The sequence below is a fragment of the Callithrix jacchus genome, chromosome 5, assembly GCF_049354715.1.
Source record: "Callithrix jacchus isolate 240 chromosome 5, calJac240_pri, whole genome shotgun sequence".
NCBI classification, from domain to species: domain Eukaryota; kingdom Metazoa; phylum Chordata; class Mammalia; order Primates; family Cebidae; genus Callithrix; species Callithrix jacchus.
In genome coordinates, this window is record NC_133506.1 from 140,174,085 (window position 1) to 140,198,805 (window position 24,721).

At 43.9% G+C, this 24,721-nt stretch overlaps 1 protein-coding gene across 2 annotated transcripts in view; it reads right to left on the minus strand.

Annotated features, from left to right (window-relative positions):
* Positions 1-21,462, minus strand: part of CRYL1 (crystallin lambda 1) — a 120,166-nt gene extending 98,704 nt beyond the window's left edge. For both annotated transcript variants that reach the window (XM_002748881.7, XM_035302312.3), the window contains exons 1-2: positions 21,387-21,462; positions 8,616-8,723 (exon numbers count right to left, since the gene is read on the minus strand). In XM_002748881.7, the coding sequence (XP_002748927.1) occupies positions 8,616-8,723; positions 21,387-21,427 (149 nt within the window). In that variant the 5' untranslated portion in view covers positions 21,428-21,462. The remainder of the gene's footprint in view (positions 1-8,615; positions 8,724-21,386) is intronic.
* Positions 21,463-24,721: the final 3,259 nt, after the last annotated feature.

The following is a 24,721-nucleotide window of genomic DNA, read 5'->3' on the forward strand; positions in this document are numbered from 1 at the left end:
TTGACAGAAGGCTAAAGTTGGTTCTCCTTACATTCCTTTTACCTGTATGTGGTCAGGGACATTTTAACCTTGGGTTTCTGTACATCTAAACACTGTGGGTCATACGCAGTGTTGCTGTTGACAAGAGTTCACAATCGTTAACCTCCTGGTGTCAGAACTCATTGCACTGACCAAAATACTTACAAAAGCAAAGTTTGGTCTCAGTCCTTTCCCTTGGACTCTCTGTTGTAAGAATGGTACATTTGAAGATCTTGTGATTTAAGGAAGAGAAGCAGGTCGCTTTACTTAAAAGTCACTCAAGAGTAAGAATCCAGTACTTCCTAGGGGGTGCAATGTGACACAACGTAACTGGATTTTCCTGAAGTCATTTGCCAGGTGTTTGAGAAGGAAGAGGTAATTGGTCACAAGATATCCTAAGCTCCCGATTTTCTACCAAACAAGTACACCCAGTTCTGCATATTTAACCCAGCTTAAAGGTGTGTGAGTGATAAAAATAAAGTCACTGCTATTGAGGAAAGATTTATATGTGCTCCTTTAAAATCCTAGGTATTTAAGAATTCAGTACCTTTGCTTCTTCTAGAATATGACTGCTAATAGTCATAAGTTATTTTCGTTTTTCTGGTTCAAAAACCTTACAGATTAGTATCTAAAAGTTAAATCTAATCAGGCACCAATGATATTAAGAAATACAGCTCTTAATGAAGCCTCGTAGGAAGTCTTTAACCTGGTTAAAAAAAAAAAAAAACCTTACCCACAACCCTTCAGTAGTCAGCATCAGCAGCCCTGATGCCTGAAAGGGCTTTAAAAGTGGCAAAATCTTCAATGATGCATCTCAAACTAAGGCCTAAAACACAAACATCCCAAGAAAGAGAACAAAGGACTTTCAATTAGGAACTGTGGGATTTTTCTCTTGGTTACAAGTGGGTTAGAATTGGCTTTACAGGACAAAAGATGAAATTATAACAGAAGAGAAACGTCTATGGTAGAAGTGCACAAGCCCACAGGCCAGATCTGGCCCATCGCCTATTTTTATAAGGTGTGTGAGATAAGGATGTGATACGGTTTGGCTGTGTTTCCACCCAAATCTCATCCTGAATTATAGCTCCCATAATTCCCATGTGTTGGGGGAGGGACCTGGTGGGAGATAATTGAATCATAGGGGCAGGTCTTTCCCATGCTGTTCTCATAACAGTGAATAAGTCTCATGAAATCTGATGGTTTTATAAAGGGGAGTTTCCCTGCACAAGTTCTCTTGTCTGCCACCGTGTGAGATGTGTCTTTCACCTTCCACCATGTTTGTGAAGCCTTCCCAGTCACATGGAACTGAGTCCATTAAACCTCTTTTCTTTTGTAAATTGTTCAGTCTTGGGTATGTCTTTATTAGCAGCATGAAAATGGACTAATACAAGATGGTTTTTACATTTCTAAACAGTTAGAAAATTATTTAAATAATATTTTGTGACTCTGAAAATCATATGAACAAAGTTCCGTGTTAATGTATTGGAATACAGCCACCTGCATTTGTTTACTGAATGTCTATGACTGCTTTTACTTTACAATGAAAAGTTGAAACAGGGCCGGTCGCGGTGGCTCAAGCCTGTAATCCCAGCATTTTGGGAGGCCGAGGTGGGTGGATCACGAGGTCAAGAGATCAAGACCATCCTGGTCAACATGGTGAAACCCCGTCTCTACTAAAAATACAAAAAATTAGCTGGGCATGGTGGCGCATGCCTGTAATCCCAGCCACTCGGGAGGCTGAGGCAGGAGAATTGCCTGAACCCAGGAGGTGGAGGTTGCGGTGAGCCGAGATCATGCCATTGCACTCCAGCCTGGGTAACAAGAGCGAAACTCCGTCTCAAAAAAAAAAAAAAAAGAAAAGTTGAAACAGAGACCACATGACCTGCAAAGCCAACAATATTTACTATCTGGCCTTCACAGAAACAGTTTGTCAACTCCTTGTCTCGAGTTCACCTGGGGCTGGCTTAAAGCATGACCTAATCAGAGATTCAGGGGTCTCCTCTTCCCTTAGAGGTACTCTCCTCCTCCAGTACTGGGCCAGCTATGAAGCTAATGTCTCTCAGCTCCAAACCTACCTGTTGCAGATAATGTCACCAGAAAACTCATTAAAAATCCACACCTGACCAGGTGAAGCGGCTCACAACTGTAATCCCAGCACTTTGGGAAGCTGACGTAGGTGGATGACTTTGAAACCAGCCTGGCCAATATGGCAAAACCCCATCTCTACAAAAATATACAAAAATTAGCTGGGCATGGTGGTACACCCCAACTACTTGGGAGGCTGAGGTGGGAGGATCAACTGAACCCAAGAAATGGAGGCTGAAGTGAGCCAAGATCGCACGTCCCCACTCCAGCCTGGGCGACAGAGCCAGACACTGTCTCAAAACAAATAAAATATAAAACAAAGTCCAGGCATCCTGAAAAGCCAGGATAGCCCCTAAGGACAGAAGGAGAAGCATTTTTATCAGCCACCATTTTCAAAGTGGAGCTTGCTATGCTCTTTTGCACACAAACTATTTAATGTGGGACTAAAAGATGAATGTAATTAAATAGATGTAATTTACTTAGGAAGACCACAAATTCTCAATGTTCTTTACAATTATAAAAATTAATGACTTTTTATTATCAATAAATTACTTCCTCTTTCTCCCTAAATCACTTCCATAAAACCAAATATTTTATTTTCATATATTTTTATTGCATTTTAGGTTCTGGGGTACATCACAAAACCAAATATTAAGCTGTTTGTGTTACATTTCCTGTGATGCCTTTTAAAAACATTTTGAGCTGGGCTCTGTGGCTCACACCTATAATCACAGCACTATGGGAGGCCAAGGTGGGTGTATTACCTGAGGGTCAGGAGTTCGAGACCAGCCTGACCAACATGGTGAAATCCCTTCTCTACTAAAAATACAAAAATTAACCAAGTGTGGTGGCTTGTGCCTGTAACCTCAGCTACTTGGGAGACTGAGGCAGGAGAATTGTTTGAACCCAGGAGGCAGAGGTTGCAGGGAGCCCAGATCATGCCATTGTACTCTAGCCTAGACAATAAGAGCAAAACTTTGTCTCAAAAAAAAAATTTTTTTTGATTCAATCTGAGAACATCCTTTTGCCTCACAGTTTCTTTTTTAGAATTAGTGCTTCATCAAGGAGTATTTTTTTTCTCCTGTATAAGAAAAAATTTAAAAAAAAGAACTATGTAACTTTGAGATATTTTTACTGAGGCTTAAAATTTATTTAAAGACTATCTGAAGACTTCTACTTCCAGCACGGTGATGGACCAGAATCCCTAAAGGGCCTCTCTTTTCAAAATGCAGGATCCTTCATAAAACTAGTTTTTATGCTTAGAGAGTCGCAAAAAGAAATGCAGCAAATGCAGAAAGAAAAAGTTTCAAGGCTTCTCTTTTAACCAAAAATATTTTTAAATTAAAAAGTACTCAAAGAAGATATGCAGATGGCAGATATGCATATGAAAAGATGCCCACGTCGTATGTCATGAGCGAAATGCAAGTTAAAACAAGGGGATACCATTATATGTCTATTAGAATGACTAAAATCCAGAATATTGACACTACCACATGCTCGTGAGGATGTGGAGCAATGGGAACTCTCATTCCTTGTTGAGGGGAATGCAAAATAGGACAACCACTTTGGAAAACAGTTTAGCAATTTCTTACAAAGCTAAACATCCTCTTACCGTACAATCTAGTAATTGTGCTCTTTGGTATCCACCCAGAGGAGCTGGAAACTTAAGTCCACACAAAAACCTAGATATTGAATGTATAGCAACTTTATTCATAATTGCCAGAACATGGAAGCACCCAAGACGTTCTTCAGTGGATGAATGGATAAATGAATTGTGATTCATCCAGGCAATGCAATAGCATTCAAGCTTAAGCCATGAAAAGACATGGAGGAAACGTAAATGTGTCTTACTAAGTAAAAGAAGCCAATCTGTAAAGCCTACATACTGTATGATTTCAATTATATAACATTCTGGAAAAGGTAAAACTATGGAGACAGTAAAAGGATCAGTGGCTGCCAGGGGTTGGGGGAAGGGAGGGATAGAAAGGAAGAACACAGGAATTTCAGAGCAGTGGAATTGTTCTATGTAATACTACAATAATTATACATTTCTCCAAATCCATAGAACGTAAACACTGAGTGAATCTTTTTTTTTTTTTCTTTTTTGAGATGGAGTCTCACTCTGTCACCCAAGCTGGAGTGCAATGGCGCAGTCTTGGCTCACTGGAATCTCTGCCTCTCAGGCTCAAGTGATTCTCATTCCTCAGCCTCCTGAGTAGCTGGGATTACAGGTGCCCGCCACCACGCCTGGCTAATTTTTTCAATTTTAGTAGAGATAGAGTTTCACTGTGTTGCCCAGGGTGGTCTCCACCTTCTGAGCTCAGGCAATCTGCCCGCCTTGGCTTCCCAAAGTGCTGGGATTACAGGTGTGAGCCACCGTGTCTGGCCTACACCTAGTGATTTTTTTTTTTTTTTTTTTTTTTTTTTGGTAGAGAGTCTCACTCTATCACCCAGACTGTAGTGCAGTGGCCAGATCTCGGCTCACTGCAACTTTCGCCTCCAGGGTTCAAGCGATTCTCCTGCCCCAGCCTCCTGAGTAGCTGGGATTACAGGTGCATGCCACCACACCCAGTGAATTTTTGTATTTTTAGTAGAGACGGGGTTTCACCATGTTGGTTAGGCTGGTCTCAAACTCTTCACCTCGTGATCCACCTGCCCCAGCCTCCCAAAGTGCTGGGATTACACCAGTGTAGGCCACCGTGCCCAGCCTACACCTAGTGAATCTTAATGTCAACCATGGACTTTGGGTGATAAGGATGTGTCAGTGTAGGTTCATTTATTTTAACAAATGTGCCACTGTGGTGGGGGATGTGGTGGGTAGGGACTGTGTGTACATGAGGGCAAGGGCTGTGTAGGAAATCTCTGTAGTTTCCTCTTAATTTTGCTGTGAACTTAAAACTGCTCTTTAGAAATAAAAGCTAGTTTTGTTTTTAAAGCCGAAACCTAGGAATTGAAAAGCCTATGCAAAACAGGCCACGGGCCAGATGGGGCCAGCTGACCATGTTTTGTCAACCCCTGCTCTAACAGATCATATATTTCAGTAATTTGTTTTATATTATGTATCTGTCGATGCTTCCCTCTCTCACATAGAATGTGACTTCCTCAAGATCAGAGATCTTAGTCTGTTGTGTCTATTGCTTAAACACAAGTGATAAAATGTGCCCAGCACATAGTAGGTGCTCAACCAGTATTTTTGAATGAATGAACGTATGAAAAAGTGAGTCAAAAAAGCTTTTTTATTGAAACCCCCCCCAATTTAGTGGTGAAGTGCTATAATGAAGGCCACTAGTGCTCCACCCAGGTTTGTCTAAACCCCCTTCACCAGCCCCCAGCTTTTGAGTTTGCCAGTCCCTTGTCTGGAGCCCACTTGGGCTCCAAAGGCTCACAGCTGCAGCCCTCCTCAGAGTCCTACCCTGGACCCAGACGAGAACTGGAAATGCCTGGGGGGTTATAGTCACCCAGGAAGGCTCGTAGTCAATGACTAATGCAGGAACGTGAATGCTCAGCCCTTGTTCTAAGGGATAACAAACTTTGCAGTGCACTCTATGTCCCAGAATGCCCATAGAATCTTGTTGAGCATGGGGCTTCTCCTGAAATCGTGCCCTTAGTTGCTTTCTTCTCCTTTTAATCCTCTCTCACCTATTCCCTTATGGGTTCCTCCTGGCAGCACTTCCTCAGTAAATCACTTGCCCATGAACGTTCATCTCAGGATCTGATTCTGATGAATTTGATCTCAGACAACCTCAGGTACTGGAGTTATCAGATATATAATACAAAACAATTGTGTATTAAATACACAAAGATATGAACACACAAAGATTTGAAAAACGGAACCACAATGAATAAGGAAATAATGAGAGACCATGAAAATGAACAGGTATGTCTGGGAAAATGGCAAATTGAATTTTTAAAATAAAAAATTAAATTATTGATATAACTCAGTAGATGGTTTAAATAGCAGATTAGACACAGCTAAAAAAAAGAATTGATGAACTGGAAGAAAGATCTAAAGAATATATCCAGAATATGTTCCAAAAACACAAGGAGACAGAAAATATGATAGAGATGTTAAAAGACAGGAAGGCAAACTGAGGTGGTCCAATGTCCACGCAATCAGAATCTCTGCAGTGAAAAGAAATCCATTACATCTCACTCTTAGGTGTGTACCCTGTTGAAACTTTTGCATTTACTGGAAGTTATATGCAAGAATATTAATGACAGTAATGTTTACAATAGCCCCAAACTGGAAAAAGTTACAACATTCATCATAGGGACAAGAGATAAATGACTTATTGCAAATTCACACAACAGAATATGATATAGCAGTGAAAATAGACATACTACAGCTATAAGCAATAACTGGACGTATTACAGAAATAGTCTTTTATGTAGAGCACAAGAATAAGCAAAACTAAGCAGCATGTTGTTAGGGATACATATATATGATTAAAGGATTTTTTAGGGCAAGAAAACAGCAAATATAAAATATGAGATATTTATTGCCACTGGTGGGAAGGCAGGGGGATGACATCCAAAGGTGCATGCAAGGTATTGATGATGTTCAAAATCTAGGTTGGGTGGTTGGGTCATGTCATTTGTTTTATTATTATTCTTCCCAAACTTACATAAACAATCTATTTTATGTATATCCAATATCATATTAAAAGTACTATGGGGAGAGAAGTAGTCCTAAAATTTTTTTAATAATAATTCCAGGATCTCTATAAAGCAAATAGTATAGATGGATACTGAAGATGCTTAACACATCTTTGAAGTCTGACAGACAAGGGCTGGAATCTTATGTCTTACTGTGTCTTTGAGGAAATTACTGATCATTCATAGACCTAAGTTTTCTCATAAAATAATGTCAATAATATCACCTCATAGGGTTTATTATGAGAATTTAATAGAGTAAGATTACTAAGCCATAAACTCCATGGCAGAAAAGACTGTGTCTACCTTGTTCACTATGTACCTCTAGTGAACAGAACATGGCTGGCAGGTAGTTGGTACTGAAATGCCAAGTTCCCTTCCTTCCAAAACCATACAGTCTATGTGAGTGGTTTTGTGGTGATTGTTTTACTTTTGGTTTTTGTCTGGTTGGTTTTGTATTTTATTATTTTATTTATGTTGAGGCAAAGTGTCACTCTGCTGCCCAGGCTGGAGTGCAGTGCTTCAATCACAGCTCACCGCAGCCTGGAACTACTGGGCTCAAGCAATCCTTCTGCCTCAGCCTCCTGAGTAGCTAGGACTACAGATGAGTGCCAACACACCGGATAATTTTTTCTCTTTTTCTGTAGATGAACTGGAAGAAAGATCTAAAGAATGTATCTAGAATATATTCCAGAATGCCCATAGAATCTTTTTGCCCACACTGGTCTTGAACTCCTAGCCTCAACTGATCCTCCCACCTCAGTCTCCCAAAGTGCTGGGATTATAAGGGTGAGCTACCACGCCTGGCCAAGGTTTTTATTTTTTAGATTGGCATTTTACCCTGGCATTGGCCATTTGTAACAATATGGAAGAAGTAACTTAACTTCTCCATGTTCAGATTCTTAATCTGTAAAACCAACACTGGATTAGGGTATATAATTTCTTAATGTCTATAGTTCAACATCCTACCCTACATATTAGTCTTTTCAAAATGTAGACAATAAAGGGAGCATATTTTTGTTGCACCAAAATGCGAATTCAAGTTATATATTCACAGACATCTTCCAAATAAGGATAATAACCAGCTAAACAGAAAGCATGTCTGAGATGGTCAGAATCTTGTTATGTGACAGCACTGCAGGGAGCCGCACTGTGCAGCGAGGGTGCTCCACACCAGTGCCTTTGCCTCTGGGCATGCCGCAACGGCTTCTTTCCCCTGTCCTTGACCTCCCTCATTCTCAGCATTTATTTGGTTCCTGTGACTATCATCCCTAAAACAGCCCTCCACATTCTTAGCATTTAGCATTTGGTAAGTTCATCCACTCTCACACCTTTAACTAGTACCGCTGTCACAGTTAACGACACCCACATATATAGGACAGGTCTGTCCTCTCACATGAGTGCTAAACCTCTCACTAAAATTCAGGAGGTTTTCATTTGGGCCCTACCATTACTAGATCAATAGGTCAAAACAAGCTGCAGGACCTCTGTTCCTAAATTGTAATGCCCCTGCAGCTCTGGCTGTTACATGCTGGAAGTGAGTTCCTCATGCCCAGATACAAGCAGGAAACCCCAGCCCTCCAGCCCTGGGCACACAGCCGGAGAAGCCTGCAAAGTCACTCATGCTTGATGGAGATCCCCTCAGCCAGAAGGCTCCCTTTCCGTGGGAGCCCTTCCCCAGTGTGAATTCATATTCCAGCCACTGTTGGCCTGGCCTTTACCAACTCAGAGACACTGAAGTAGCCATCAGATGAAAAGTGACATCACAGATACATTCAGCCTTAAGGATATGACAAACAAGCCCAACTGAGAGAGACAGACCCATTTCCATTCCACCTAGAGCACACCGGCTGGCCCACCTGATGTTTTCCAGGGCGTTCCTTATCTGCTGTTGCTCAATGTCATAGAGTTTCACTTCAAAGCCTCCACTGGCAAACAGCATGGCCCAGCTTCGCCCAATGAGTCCACTAAAGGGAGATAAAAGAAAGCATTCAAGTTAATTTAATATCGAATGGCTTTTCATTCCTAACCCAGAATGAGTTTTTTTTTTTAATTACATAGTATCCTATTCTTAAAATAATAAATACCTTAAAAGTACACATTTTAGCCAGGCTCAGAAAGATAAATATCACGTTTTCACTCAATGTGAAACCTAAAAAAGTTTATCTCATGGAGGGGGAGAATAGAATGATGGTTAACCAGGGCTGGATGGGAGTGGGAGAGGAGAAAGAAGGGTTGGTGAATGGGTGCAAACACACAGTTAATAGAATAAGTAAGTTCTAGAGTTAGATAGCACTGTGGGGTAACTAGAGTTAACAGCAATGTATTGTATATTTCAAAACAGCTAGAAGATAAGAAATGTTCCCAACACAAAGAAATGATCCATGGTAAAGGTGATGCGTGTGCTAAATACCCTGACTTGATCATTACACGTTCTATGCATGTAACAAAATGTCACAGGTACCCTATAAGTATGTAGGACTATTATGTGTCAATTTTTTTAAAGTACACATTTTGATAATATTGTTTATTTTAAATGTGTCTTTTTTTTTTTTTTTTTTGAGATTGAGTCTCTCCCTGTCACCTAGGCTGGAGTGCAGCGGTGTGATCTTGGCTCACTGCAACCTCTGTGCCTCCTAGGTTCAAGCGATTCTCCTGCTTCAGCCTCCCAAGTAGCTGGGATTACAGGCATGCACCACCATGCCTGGCTAATTTTTGTATTTTTAGGAGAGACGGGGTTTCACCATATTGGTCAGGCTGATCTTGAACTCCTGACTTTGTGATCCGCCCACCTCGGCCTCCCAAAGTGCTTGGATTACAGGCGTGAGCCACCGTGCCCAGCCAGTTTATTTTAAATGTTAACTGTTTCCACCCAAGAGCTCCTGAGCCCTCAACTCTGGTGCTGGCACTCATATTCCACATGGAGCCCCACAGCATCTCAGGTATTTATCACAGACTCACACGCTGAAACAAAATATTACAGTCAGGCGGTAGCAGGGTACCATGGAGACACAAGACCCCTTGGGTGAACTTCCACTTGACCATGTCTTAGGCAAGTCACTTAATTGACTTAAAAGAACAAAAAAGAGCATCTGCCCTGTCCTCCCCAATAATTACTGCCACTGCCATCCACATTTGAGCTTGGATTGGGTGCCAGGCACCATTAAACATATCACAGGTCTTACATCTGTTAAGCTTTACAACAACCCTACAAGGTAGGTGCTGTTAGTATTTCCATTTTATATGTAGGGAAACTGAGGCATGGAGGAATTAAGCCTACAACGGCTATAAACGATAAACTGAGGCATGGAGGAATTAAGTCCATAAGGGGATAAGTGATGGATCTATGAGATGAAGCCAAGCAATCTGACTCCTGAGTCCTTCCTCTTAACCACTACATTCCAGTGGCTGTTTCAGACTTACTGGAAGATGAAAAGACAAAAAAAGTCATAAAGAGTTCACATGGGGATGATCAGAGTGAAAAACAAATAAATGTACAGGACACATCCAGAGTCCAAATCTTGGTTTCTACAGCATTCTCCAATCATAGGAAGCAGGACTCCTTGGAGAAATGGCTAATTTGAAGACAGACCCAGAAAATATTCTAGATGAGCCTGGGTCAGTTTGTAGCACCAAAAAGAAAAAAGGTGTTAAGAAAACAATTCATCGATGGGGCATGTCACAGGGACAAGGGCCCACTATGGGAGCTCCCAAGGCCAAAGCTGGAACTTGAGCCACAGAATTAATAGAAAATACTGGATTATAGCATGAAGTATAGCACAACTCAATGTTTGAATAAATAAATGAAGAAGCAGCCAAATCTTCCGTACAGAAAAATACCAAATACTTTGTGTAGGTACTCCCCCTTAGGGGGGTAGAGCATCACCCACACTTCATTGTGGGCTGTGCAGAGTGACCTCCTTCCACAAAGCACAGTATGAAAGAGGGGAAAGTTAGAGTCACCACGCAGTGGAGAAACCTGACAAACACTACCTCAGCCAGGTGTTCAAGGTCAACATCAATAGCGGTAACTCACATTGAGATTATGCACCCTTGATATAAGACAAAGTGTAAACGATGCTTTACCCCTGTGGTCTTCCTTCCTGAAACCCATCAAACCAGTCTCATCATGAAAAGAAAATCAGACAGAAAATCGAAAATAAAAAAGAACATCAGACAAATCCTAACAGAGGGACATTCCGCAAACTACATGACCCGTGCTCCTCAAAACTGTTAAGGTCATCAAAAACAAGGAAAGTCTGAGTAACTGTCACAGTCTGGATGAGTCAAAAGAGAAATGACTATTGAAATTTGGTATCCTGGATGGGATCCTGGGACATAAATAAGACATTAGGTAGAAACTAAGGAAATCTGAATATTTTATTCATAAAATAAAATACGAATGTTGTTAAATAATGTGTTGGTCATTTATATCCAATATTCTTAATATTATTAATAAAGTTAATATATAATAATGTATTGGTTTGTTAATTGTTAAAAATGCATCCTACTAAGGTAAGATGTTAATAATAGGGGAAACTTGGTAAGGTGACATTATGAAAACTCTCTATACTATCTTCACAATTTTTCTGTAAATGTAAAATTTGTCTAAAAAAAGTCCTTTTTAAAATGAAAGCATGTAAAAGCAGTTCCACTCCTAGGTATGTACCCAACAGAAATGAAAACATGTCCACAAAAAAACCTTGTACACCAATGATTATAGCAGCGTTATCAATAACAGCTAAACGGAACAGATAAAATGTGGCATATCCATAGAGCTATTCAGCCACATTAGGAATGAAATGCTGATACATGCTACATGGATGAATGTTAACATTTGCAAAGTGGAAGAAGCCAGTCACAAAGGTTCACGTACTGTATGATTCCATTTATGAAATGTCCAGAATAGACATATCCATAGAGACAGGAAGGAGATTTGTGGTTGCCCAGGGCTGCGGGAGGAAGGAGTGAAAAGTGATAGCTCGTGGATCCAAGGTTTGGGATGATGAGCCAAATTGGTTGTGGCAATGGATGCACAACCTTGTGAATATACAAAAATCACTGAATTGTACACTTTAAATGGGTGAATTACAGCTCAGTATTGCTGTTATTAAAAATAAATGTTTGTGCCTGGGTGCAGTGGCTCATGCCTGTAATCCCAGCACTTTGGGAGGCCGAGGCGGGCGGATCACCTGAGGTTGGGAGTTTGAGACCAGCCTGACCAATATGGAGAAACCCTGTCTCCACAAAAAATAAAAAATTAGCCAGGTGTAGTGACACGCCCCGATAATCCCAGCTACTCAGAAGGCTGAGGCAGGAGAATCGCTTGAACCCAGGAGGCAGAGGTTGCAGTGAGCCGAGATCACCCTATTGCACTCCAGCCTGGGAAACAAGAGCAAAACCCTGTCTCAAAAAAATAATAAAATAAAATAATGTTGGTGAACATACTTTGACAACCAACTCCTGCCATAAAAATGTAAAGCAATAATACTTAAATTTTCATAAGAGTGGATGGAGCCAGTAAATAATAATAATTAATAATAATAATACTTAAATTTAGTTGATTAGAAGGGTGAAGGGGAAACAAATGTCACATTTGGCACAATGTAGGGGGTTGCCTTAAGGTGTGAATGCAAAGAACAACTATCTATATTCAGAGTCTTAGGTTTTTAAGAATGAACACTAAATCAGCCTTAAAAAGGAAAGACACAAAAATAAAAAAGGAAAGACACATGCCACAACACAGAAAAAACTTGAGGACATTTTGCTAAATGAAATAAGCCAGTCACAAAATGAGGAATACCCTGTGATTCCACTTACATGAGGAGTGCATAGAGACAAAAAGCTAGAAGGGTGGATGCCAGGGGCTGGGACTGGGGAAAATGGGCAGCCGTTGTTCAGTGGGCATGGAGTTTCCATTCGGCAAGATGAAAAAGTTCTGGAGATTGGCTGCATGACAATGGAAACATTCTTAACGCTACTGAATAACTATACACTTAAGAACTGTTGAAATGGCAAATTGGGCCGGCTGCAGTGGCTCACGCCTGCAATCCCAGCACTTTGGAGGCCAAAGCAGGTGGATGACCTGAGGTCAGAAGTTCGAGACCAGCCTGGCCAACATGGTGAAACTCTATCTCTACTAAAAATAAAAAAATTAGCCACGTATGGTGGTGAGTGCCACCTACTCGGGAGCCTGAGGCAGGAGAATTGCTTGAACCGGGGGGCAGAGTTGAGATCCCACCACTTCACTCCAGCCTCTTTCTTCTTTGAAGAAAGAGCAAAACTTCATCTCAAAAAAAAAAAAAAAGAAAGACAAATTATATGTTATATGTATTTTACTGTGGCTAAATGTGGTTTAAACTTTTTTTAAAAAATGAATGCTAACTTACCCTGTAAAAGAATGATTCTGAGTTGGGACAACCCCACCAGAAGGCAACTGGCCTAGAGAAAGTACATATTCTTATCATTCCAATCTCAGTTTCCCTGGTCCCTCTTAAAGCCTCTGCACTTGACTTTGTTCTCCTGGGGACTGGATATCAAAAGGTAATCTTGAACAGGCTTGGCTCACACCTGTAATCCCACCACTTTGGGAGGCTGAGGCAGGAGGATAATTGGAACTCAGAAGTTCAAGAAGAGCCTGGACAACACAGGGAAACTACGTCTCTATAAAAAATAAAATAAAATTAGCTGGATGTAGTGGCACATGCCTGTGGTCTCAGCTACTCAGGAGGCTGAGGCAGGAAGATCACTTGAGCCCAGGAGTTCAAGGACGCAGTATGCAGGTAATTACGATGGCACCACTGCAATCCAGCCTCAGACAGAGCAGGACCCTGTCTAAAAGAGAAGGTAATCTGTCTCTACCTAAAGTCAATTTTCTCAAGACAATCTTTACTGTGGGACAAAACCCTAGAAAAAATGCTACCTCCGGCACCCACCTTGCATGTGCGTGCAAGCCTGGGACTGGATGGAGAGACAGAAGCACATGACAAATGCAGCACAAGCCAAGTGGGCCTTATTCACAATGCGTGGGCCCAGCATTTCAGATTGTACATTGTTTTTGGATTCTGAAATCTTTGTGTCCAGGCACCGGTGGCTCACACCTGTAATCCCAGCACTTTGGGAGGCTGAGGCAGGCAGATCACAACATCAGGAGTTTGGGACCAGCCTGGCCAACATGGTGAAATCCTGTCTCTACTAAAAATACAAAAAATTAGCTGGGCATAGTGGCAGGCACCTGTAATCCCAGCTACTCAGGAGGCCGAGGCAGGAGAATTGCTTGAACCCGGGAGGCGGAGGTTGCAGTGAGCCAAGGTGACACCACTGTACTCCAGCCTGGTTACAGAGGGAGACTCCAACACTTTGAGAGGCCAAGGTGGGCAGATCACCTGAGATCAGGAGTTTGAGATCAGCCTGGCCAACATGGTTAAACCCTGTCTTTATTTTTAAAAATACAAAAATTAGCCAGGCATGGTGGCGTGTGCCTGTAATCCCAGCTACTCAGGAGGCTAAGGCAGGAAAACTGCTTGAACCTGGGAGGCAGAGGTTGCAGTGAGCCAAGATAGTGCCACTGCACTCCAGCCTGGGCAACAAGAGTGAAACTCCATCTCTAAAACAAACAAACAAACAAACAAAAAACAGTAAATTTTGCATAGTGAAGTTTAAAATAAAAAGCAATGCTAGTGGGCAGTAAGAATTTGTTTAACAGGTAAATTCTATGCCCCAGGAACTAGCCCTCACCTTCATATTCCTGGCATGATATAGAGGCTCAATAAATGTGAAAAAGCCATTATTATCGAGTAACAAATATGAGATAATGGTCAGCTGGTCTTGACTTGGAGTTAGTCTGAAGGCAACAATGACTCACTGAGGAAATACATAAAGGACACCTATCATGTGCAGGCACTGCCCATTTCCTGACCCCAAGGAGCTCACAGTAGGTAGGCAGACAACAAACTAAATAATAAGCCAAAGCACTAGGGAGAAAGAAAGCAGGGCAGTAGAGGCTGAGAGGCCGAGAAATGTTAAAAGCGCTGCCAGGGACTCTCTCACTGGGAAGGTGACATTTTAGCAAAGGAGGTAAGGGGCCAAGCCATGACTGTGTATCTCTGTGACAAGCGTTCCTTGCAGAGTCGGTTTGCCCAGCTGGCCCAGATCAACAAGGGTGGGTGCTCTGCTAGAGCGGTGGGGAGGGGGGGAGAGGGAGGAAGGGACAATGAGGTCAAAGGGAAGGAGAGAGAGGTGAGCCCATTTCATGGCACCTCAGAAGCAATGGAGGGATTTTGGGTTTTACTGAGTGAGATAGGTGGCTAATAGAAAGAAGATTTTAGACAAAAGATATCATCTGACTTCTGTCTTTCAAGGGCCATTTTAGTTGCCTTACTAAGAATATATTGCAGAAGGACAAAGATGGAAGTTAGAAGACCAGTTGGGTGTCAGGAGGCTGGTGCCCGATGTGATGGGAGGCAGGACCGGGACGGAGGCAAAGGGTTGCTGGAAAGTGGTCAGCTGAGAAATGAATATGCAATATTTTCACAGTACAGCCAAGAAGAATGGCTGATGAGTTACACATGGGTGTGAGAAAAAGAAAAATGGAAGACAGGGCCAAGTTTCATTTGGACAAGGAAGGGTGGAGATGTCATTAACTCTGCTGGGAAAGACTAGCGAGGGAGCAGATGATAGGAGGGAAAATCAGTTCAAAACAGGATGTTTTCAGTGAGAAATACTAACGGGTGGGTCTAGCAAATCATTGGCTGTAAGTATCCAGGTTCAGATCCAAGGGCTGGTCTGGGATATTAATTTGGGATTTACTGTATAGACATGGTATTTAAAAAGCGTATGATGAGCTGGGCGCAGTGGCTCACCCCTATAATCCCAGCAGTTTGGGAGGCCAAGGCGAGTGGATCACAAGATCAGGAGTTCGAGACCAGCCTGGCCAATATGGTGAAACCTCATCTGTACTAAAAATACAAAAATTAGCTGGGAATGATGGCTGGCACCTGTAGTCCCAGCTACTCAGGAGGCTGAGGCAGGAGAATCACTTGAACCCAGGAGACAGAGCTTGCAGTGAGCCAAGATCACGCCACTGCAGTCCAGCCTGGTGACAGTCAGACTCTGTCTCAAAAAAAAAAAAAAAAAAAAAGTATGTGACTTGGTGAGATCTCTAAGAAAGTGAATGTCAATAAAGAAGTCCAGGATTGAGCCTTGGGACACTCCGACTTTAATGGGGAAGAATATGGGGACAAAAGAAAGTGCCAGTGAGGTGGGGGGTATGGTCAGGAAAGTGAGGGGAGCTGCCATCTGCATCAAACGCTGTTGATGAAGAAAGACTTGAACTGAGGACTGACCACTGGTCTTTGCAAGATGAATAGGGGTGGGGACCATGACAAAAGCAGATTTGTGGGCTTGGTGAAAGACTGCCTGGGATAGGTTTAAGAGAAAATGAGCCTTTAGCCCTAACTACTAGTTTCAGGAAATGAAGGGACGGTGGAACATGATAAATGAATGACACTACTGGGGCTGGGTGCAGTGGCTCATGCCTGTAATCCCAGCACTTTAGGAGGCTGAGGTAGGTGGATGGCTTGCACCCAGGAGTTCAAGACCAGCCTGGGCAATATAGCAAGACCCTGTGTATAATGGGAAGGGAAGGGAAGGGAAGGGGAGGGAAGGGAAGGGAAGGGAGGGGAGGGGAGGGGAGGGGAGGGGAGGGGAGGGGAGTTTAGCAAAATCTAGAATATGGAAAATTTTACAGGGCAAATGACTCACATTCTTCAACAGATAAACAGCAAGAAAATTTTTACAAAACCAGAGAGGGATGGAGAATCTATAGATTGAAAGAGTTAAGAAATCTTATTGATTCAACATAACATGTGGGCCTTATTTAGACCCTAAATAAATCAAACCACGTATTTAAAAAATGAATCAGGGAACTCTTGAATATGGAAGAGATATTTAAAAATATTACATGAAGATATTAAGGAATTATGTTAATGTTTTACACATGATATGCTATTATGGTTATATATATTTTAAAACAGTCCGTATCTTTTAGATGCTCTACCTGCTGACATCGTTGCAGATGAAATGACTCAATGCCTGGCATTTGTTTCAGAACAGTCCAGAGAAGGGAGAGTAACTGAAACTAGATTAGCCATGTGTTAATAATTGTTGAAGTTGAGGGGTGGGGGAAGGCGCCGTAGGCTTCTCTCAATTTTAACACAGTTTGAAATGTTTCCATAGTACAAAGGTAAGGCAGAGAATATGCATAGGAAGAAAGAAACTGGAGACAATATGGATAATTTTATTAAGTTTTGAGGAGCAATGTGGCAATTACCAGAGGAACAAATGGGGTCAAGAGAGGGTGCTTTTCTGTTTGCAGGGAACAACTGTGTGTTTGCTCACTGCAGCGTCTGAACCCTCAAGAGGGGAAGCCGTCATGCTGGAGGGAGCGTGGCGCTTCAGTCTGGGGCTAACACACCTGCTTCCATGTCTTGGGTCTTAACCTAATGCTGTTGCTCAAGGAAGAGCAGCCCCCATAATCAAACAGGCAGCTAATCCTTGGAACCGCAGTATCTGACCTGAGGGAGGATAACTGTCAGCAGGGATTCTGCCATCATTATCAGGTGGTTGGACTGGGCTTCACCTCCCTTTCAATCTTGAGATTGCCCCATTCATTGCAGAGGCCCAACCGCAGAGGCTGACTCCAGGGGAACAGCGGGTGTCCTTTCCCCACCCCTCCATGCCCACACACTCAGTCACTGCTGATCGGACATAGATTGGACACCTGACATGAAGAAGCCAATCAGCTGGCTTAGGAGCACCCTATGGCATATGTAGGCTGGGATGCACGGAGCTGAGGCCATTGGGTTTCCTCTCCTGAAAACTGGACCTAAAATATAGAAACTAAAAGTCGATAACAGGCACTATACCAAAAGAGTGTAACCTTAGGGTTGGCAGTGATGTGCAAGATAAAGTCACAAGGGAGAAAAGAAAAGTGAGCCAGTCCAAGGAGAGGGAATCTACAGAGCAAATGAAGCTGCAGGCGGCACAGGGACCAGAATGCCCAGGCCCAGAGCTGGGAAGTTCCCTGCCTTGGTTTCCTCCAGGTTTCTGCCTCAGGTTTCACTCAGTATTGTTTCCAAACAGTACTTTACATCAGGCCCAAGAATAATGAACTTCCTGTCCTGAGAGTGTGTGACATCTTATTGGCCTTCCTTTGAACTGCTCTATACCTGGAGACCATAAAATGGGAGCCAGTGACAGAGATAATTCAATGCCCTTCCCACTCTATTGTGGTATGTCTTAAAGCTTCTGAGTTCATGAATATTAATGCATATACAAAAGGAAAACGCAGATGAACAATTTATTCTATTACACAACAGCAAAGCAGCAGGGGAGAAAAGTGATACAGTTGCATCAATTCTAATTTTATCATTAAGGTCACTTAATTTTGAACAAATTCACTTTAGATACATTTGAAAGTATCTTTCCAGCTACAGTTAATCATTTACTGGGTAAAAACTGAAGTAAAACTGTTCCTACACTCATGATCTAAGTCTACTATGGAAATTTTGCCAGAAAGAGCTATTATGTAACTCCTACGAAGGGGACATTCAGTGTCTAACCTGACTCAAAAGTCAAGGGAGGCAGCCTAGGGTGTGCTGTGTACGTGTGCAAAAATTAGCAGGAAAATACCTAGAATAGCACTTCAAAGAAAATTCATGCCTCAGAAAGTTCCTTATACAAAATGCACAGGCTGGATGTAGTGGCTCAGGCCTGTAATCTCAGCACTTTGTGAGGCCGGGGTGGGTGGATCACTTGAGGCCAGGAGTTTGAGACTGGCCTACATGGAGAAACCCTGTCTCTACTAGAAATACGAAAATCAGCCGGGTGTGGTGGCATGTGCCTGTAGTCCCAAGCTACTTGGGAGGCTGAGGCGGGAGAATTGCTTGAACCCAGAAAGCGGAGGTTGCAGTGAGCTGAGATGGTGCCACTGCACTTCAGCCTGGGTGACAGAGGGAGACCCTGTCTCAAAAGAAATAAAATGCACAATCACCCCAAAGTTTTGGGGAAAAAAAAATTAAGAAGACTCTAGTTTACAGGACGCCTTTCTTTCTTGCCTTTCTAGTTTATGGGATGTTTTTCTTGATATAAACAATGTCCTATCAAGCCCTTCACACCGCACATCAGTTAAGAAAATAAGCAGTCTCTGTTACAAATGCTCAAATATTTGTCTACTGGGGCCAGGCATGGTGGATATACAAATGGTGACAATACAGTTTCTACCCTTAGGGGAAAGTCCCAGAGGCAGAACTTTTCCTAAAGGAGACAGTCCCTGAGCTGGAAACTGAAGGAGTGTGCCCCTGAAAAGCAGGACAGGAGAAAGGGCATGTCCTGCACCAGGAACATTTTGTATTCCTATTCTAAACAAGCCCAAGGCCTACAATCTGAATTTTGTATACAAACACAGAACTCATATTTTAGCAATTCAGAAACACAGTGTTTTATAGAAGTAAGGCTAACAAAATGAAAGCCTGAGAACACTACTCCAATACAAATTTATCTTCATGATACCCATTTCTACTCCTACCATTTTTTTCTTTCTTTTTTCTCACTCTGTCCCCAGGCCAGAGTGCAGTGGTGCCATCTTGGCTCACTGCAACCTCTGCCTCCTGAGTTCAAGCAATTCTCCTGCCTCAGCCTCCCCAGTAGCTGAGATTACAGGATGTGCCACCATGCCCAGCTAATTTTTGTATATTTATTAGAGACGAGGTTTGGCCATGTTGTCCAGGCTGGCCTCAAACCCCTGACCTCTGCTCATCCGCCCTCCTAGGCCTCCTATTTGTTAAGTGGGTGTTCCTTGGAATCACCTATGGGGCCAGGAAGGAAATAGAGGGAAGAGAAAGAAGGGTGGTAAGGAGGAAGGGAAGAAACCAGCACTGTCCCAGAGGAAGAGCTGGGTGTGTGCTAAGGTGCTGAGGGTGGGGAAAGACAGGACTTTCACACCAGAAAACAAAGCAGAGGCCCCAGGGGATTGTGTGGTCCTTAAAGTTAACCTTTCTCTAATTCCTTATCACCATCCCTCAAAGGAGATGTCAACTGCAGCTCCTCTTCAGTAGACTGAGCCACCCACAGCGAGATAGCTCTACAATCAACTAAAAATTAACTTCACATTTATTAGGTGCATGCATAACACTACTACAAGGCATGATGGAGCTATACAAGGCCAGGAAAGGTGGCTCACACCTGTAATCTCAACACTTTGGGAGGCCTAGGCACTTGAACCCAGGAGTTCAATACCAGCCAGGGCAAGATGGTGAGACCCTATCTCTACCTAAAATTTTTAAAAATCAGCCAGGCGTGGTGGCACACGCCCATAGTCCCAGCTACTTGGGAGGCTGAGGTGGGAGGATGGATTGAGCCCAGGAGGTTGAGTTCCACCATGATGGTGCCACTGCCCTCCTGCCTGGGCTACAGAGTGAGACCCTGTCCTATTAAAATGTGTGCGTGTGTGTGTGTGTATGCCCATGTGTGTAGAAAGCTGTATGTATGTATGCATACATTCTGATAACTATTAACAAAATGCAAGACAGAGGTAACTACCACAACCGGTACAAAGGGCACTTTTTAATATGCCTTCACTATTCAACCAGGGACACCCATGGGCCAGAAAGAACAAAGGCACTGTTATCTCCACTGCTCTGGAGAAAAGAAAGCTGACAACAGGCAATCTGATGCCTTCCTTCAATGGGAAGGAAACACCCTGACACTGGAAGTGGTCTCCACACCGGGTTGTACATTGATGGGGGGAAGAGAGGAGGGAAGGCCAGCACCTCAACAGCAGTCACCAAAAAGGTGCTTTTAACTATCAGTAGCAAGTATTAACATGTTTATAGATTGCTGCTAACAGCTAGCCAAAGAAAGGTACACATAAATGCCCCTTTTTAAAATATAAAAATAGCAAGGATTGTAAACATGGGGGGAGGGTTGGGGAGAGCACACACCAGAAATCAATTTGGGCAGAATTTAGGCTGCTAAATGGACACATTAAGTAAACTCTCTTAGCTCCATCGCCCCCCACTCTGGAAACAACGCCTCGCGCAGGAATTAGGACACCCTGTACGTTCGCTTAATACCTGCGGCGGCCTCCGGCGACATTGTCGCCACAAGGACTGCGCCGGCACCCCCCCGTTGGGCTAGTCCGGTCTCTGTCACTAAACGCCTGTGACCTTGGGTAGACCGCTTAGCCTCAGTATTCTCATTCGTAAAATGAGGGTGAGAACACAGTCGTCGCAGAATCACAGCCGGAATTCGTTTGGTTCAACACGGTGCCTGACGTCTGTGTGAACCTGCGGGCAGGCGCGGCGACATTCAACAGTCAGGGAACCGCAGGCCCCGCGGCCTGTGCGGTCAGCCTCGAAACCTCCTGTAACGCCGGCTCCAGAGAAGCAGACCCAATTCCGCAGGGGGCCTCCACCTGCCGAGCCCTCCCCGAGCCCGCCAGCACCGTGGGGGCTAGAGGCCGGCGCGGTGACAGCGACCCGGCGCCCACCCCGAGGGTCCCCAGCGCGGGCACCGCGTCCCTGGCGTCTCCCGGTGCTCCAGGGGCAGCAGCGCGGCTCGGAGCCCTTTACCTGCCAACGATCACCACGCAGCCGGCCGCCGAGGACGCCATGACTGGGCCGGGGACGCGGCGCCGCGGGTGCTGGGACTAGGCGCAGGCGGAGCTCCGAGCCCTGGGCTCCGGGGAGGGCGGGTCCCGCGCCCATTGGCTGCGCGCGCGGGCGGGGAGGGCCGCTGGGACCCGGGGTGCGCGCCGCGGGCCCAAGACACCCCGAGACGCCCCGCGCCACCCCTTGGGGTCAGGGGCAGGACCAGCGAGGGGGCCCGTCGGGGGAAAGCTGGAAGACCACGCGCTTGTGAGTCGGGATGCACCGTGAAGTCCGTGTCTATTGGAGGGGACGCGGCCAGGCTCGCACGGAGCTCGAGCGCTAAAGCACCCTAGAGAACGGTCAGAGAATGTCCCCTTTGCTGCTTCGTCTCTGAAAGACGCCGGCCGTCAGGTGCGAACTGGGCTGAGGGACTCTGCGACAGCAGTGAAAGAGAACAACAGATGCGTTCATCTGCGCCACGGAAGGACACCTCTGACTCCTCCACTGTGTGCTCCGGACTTGGCTTGTGTATCAGAAAAAGGAAATGCCCTCGTGTCTTGACTCCTGGCCTTCTTGAAGCCCGGAACAGACCAAGAGGAGACAGTATTCAGGCGGGAACACACGTTGCCTGACACTCGTGTGCGTCCACACAGCACAAGTTGAAGGGGAAATGGCAGTAGAGACAGTACTCAGGCGGGAACCGCAGCCAACAGCGACGATAAACGGAGCTCTTCCTTTATTTGTTTCCCCTGAGTCAGGAACATGGAAAGAGAAATCCCCGGGGAGGAGTTAGGTTTTTAAAGAACAGTTTCACAAATTATCAGTAAATATTTGTCAAGTATTCAACTTCAAGAGAAATGGAAAGTAATACAAGGAAGATAAGTCATGTCTCACTCATCAGACTGGCTAAGTCACAAGGATTGATTATATTCCCATATCTGTAATGGAGCATTTCCGACATGAAACTCATACACAGTAGAAGGCAGGCTTAATCGTGAAGGACTTTTTGGAAGGGATGTTACAGTTTATTGTTGAGAGAGCCTGAGCACCCCTGTGTGCTCTGGCTGAGTACACAAGGCTCCAAAGCTTCCATCTCCTGATAGAACAGTTTTTGCAGTTAGCTACACAGGCAGCTAATGTAATAGGTCAAGTAACCCAGGAGTGAGCATTGTGTGACTGCTCACTACTGGAGGCTGTGGGGTCAGGAAACTGGCTTGTTTGCTGCTCCCTACAAGGTTTTCTCTTTGCTAAAATAGTAGGCTGGGCTCTGGGGCTCATGCTTGAAACCCCACCACTTTGGGAAGCTGAGTAGCAAATAATAACTTGAGGCCAGGAGTTCAAGACCAGCCTGGCCAACAAAGCGACCCCTGTCACTACGAAAAAATTAAAAATTATCCAGGCATGCTGGTGCTGCCTACGGTCCTAGCTACTCAGTCGGCTGAGGCAGGAGGATTGCTTGAAGCCAGGAGTTTGAGACCAGCCTGTGGAAGATAGTGCAACACCCCCATCTCTAAAATATACATGCATATGTATATTTATAACTTTAATCTTTCTGTTACCAAACCATATATATATATACATATATATATTTAAACTAGCCAGGTGTGGTAGTCCCAGCTACTCAGGAGGATCTCTTGAGCCCAGAGTTCAAGGCTGCAGTGAACTATGAGGGAATCTGTGGGGATCGCTCCAGTGTGAGGCCCCTGGGAAATGGGCCTCGCCATACGGTGAGCTTGAGCCCAGACACAGATCCCTGGTTGGAGGAGTCGAGCTGAGGGAAAGCAGGAACGGAGAGAGGGACTATGTTTTTCTAAATAATTAACAGACATTACTTTATGGATATGAGGACTTGGAAGGCAATGTGTCCACTTTCGGCTTCTTATGGTTTATTGCTTGATTGTGTTCATTTTGGACCCTTGTTACCTTCATTGTAAAATATTAACTTAAGTATTTACACTTGGTAACTTACTTACCGTAACTTACTGGGTGTAACTGTAACTTACTTACCATAGCTTACAGGGTGTAACTAACTTACTTCCCATAGCTTACTGGGCGTGACTGTAACTTACTTACATTGATCTATGGGGCGTAACCTAATTACTGAAAGTAACCTACTTACTGGGCGTAACCTACTTAATGGGATTAACTTAGTTACTGGGCTTAACTTAGTGGGCGTAACTTGCTTACTTTAACTTAAGTACATTGATCTGTTGTAAACAACTTTGGCTTCAGAAAAGTATATAATGAAACGTATTGCAAAAATAAAATTGCTGGTTGGACATAGCCTAAGCCAGCCCTCCAGACTCCGCTTTTCTATTTTCTTTCACTTCCGCGCACTCTCTCCCTCAGGTTGAACGAGACCTCTACATTGGCGGTCTTGGGGACTCCTGCAGGTCGGTAGTCCCCTGGCAGACGTTCCGGCCCCCGACAGAACTATGATTGTGCCACTCTACTGCAGCCTGGGTAACAGAACAACGCTTTGTCTCAAAAGAAAGCAAAACGTGCTGGGCCCTTGCCCATTGCAAACACAGGAGTCATCTGGCTCTCTATTTAACCCTGTGGGAATTAGGAATCCAAGAACCCATGTAAATATGGTGACACTCTGGCTGTTGCTTTTACTATAATAAGATCTTTTACATCCAGGAGTCTCCTGACTTCTGTCAGCATTGAAGTGCAGAAATACGGCAAGCTAACTCATTAGCTTACAATTCAGTGAAAATCTCAGACCCTCGCAGTTTTTGACACATACAAAATTTAGAAAGTATGTACCCTTTGGCTAAGCAGTTCCAATTCTGCTGTACAGATCTGTTGTATAGAAATTCAAGTGGACATGAAGTTAGACAACTTTCTTTGAACATGGCTATTAATAGAAAATTATTAAAAACACGATGAATATCAATGAAAAATGTTTTTAAAGACTATGGAATTCTTAGAAAATGTCTGCTTCTGGCCAAGAGGAAAAATAAGGATGAAACTTAAACTCCTTCTCAAAACTACTAGAAGACCCTCAAAACAGAGGTAACAGGGATCTCAGACCCTGAACAAGAGGCAGCCTAGGACAGCTATCCCTGAGAGAGGGAAACAGACAAGGCATGGGCTGCAGCTCCGAAAGGGAAAGCTCGAAGCCTGGTTTTCTCACTGAGTTGAGGAAAAGAAAGACTGAAGTTCAGAAAGGCCAAATGATGAGAATTTGCAGGGCATGGTAGCAGAGAAGACACAGGCACTCAGAGGAAAGAGGGTGCTCCAGAGCCCTAGAGAAGAAAGAGGCCCTTTTCACATGTTTGGCTGAGTGCTGAGCTGGAGACCATCATATACTG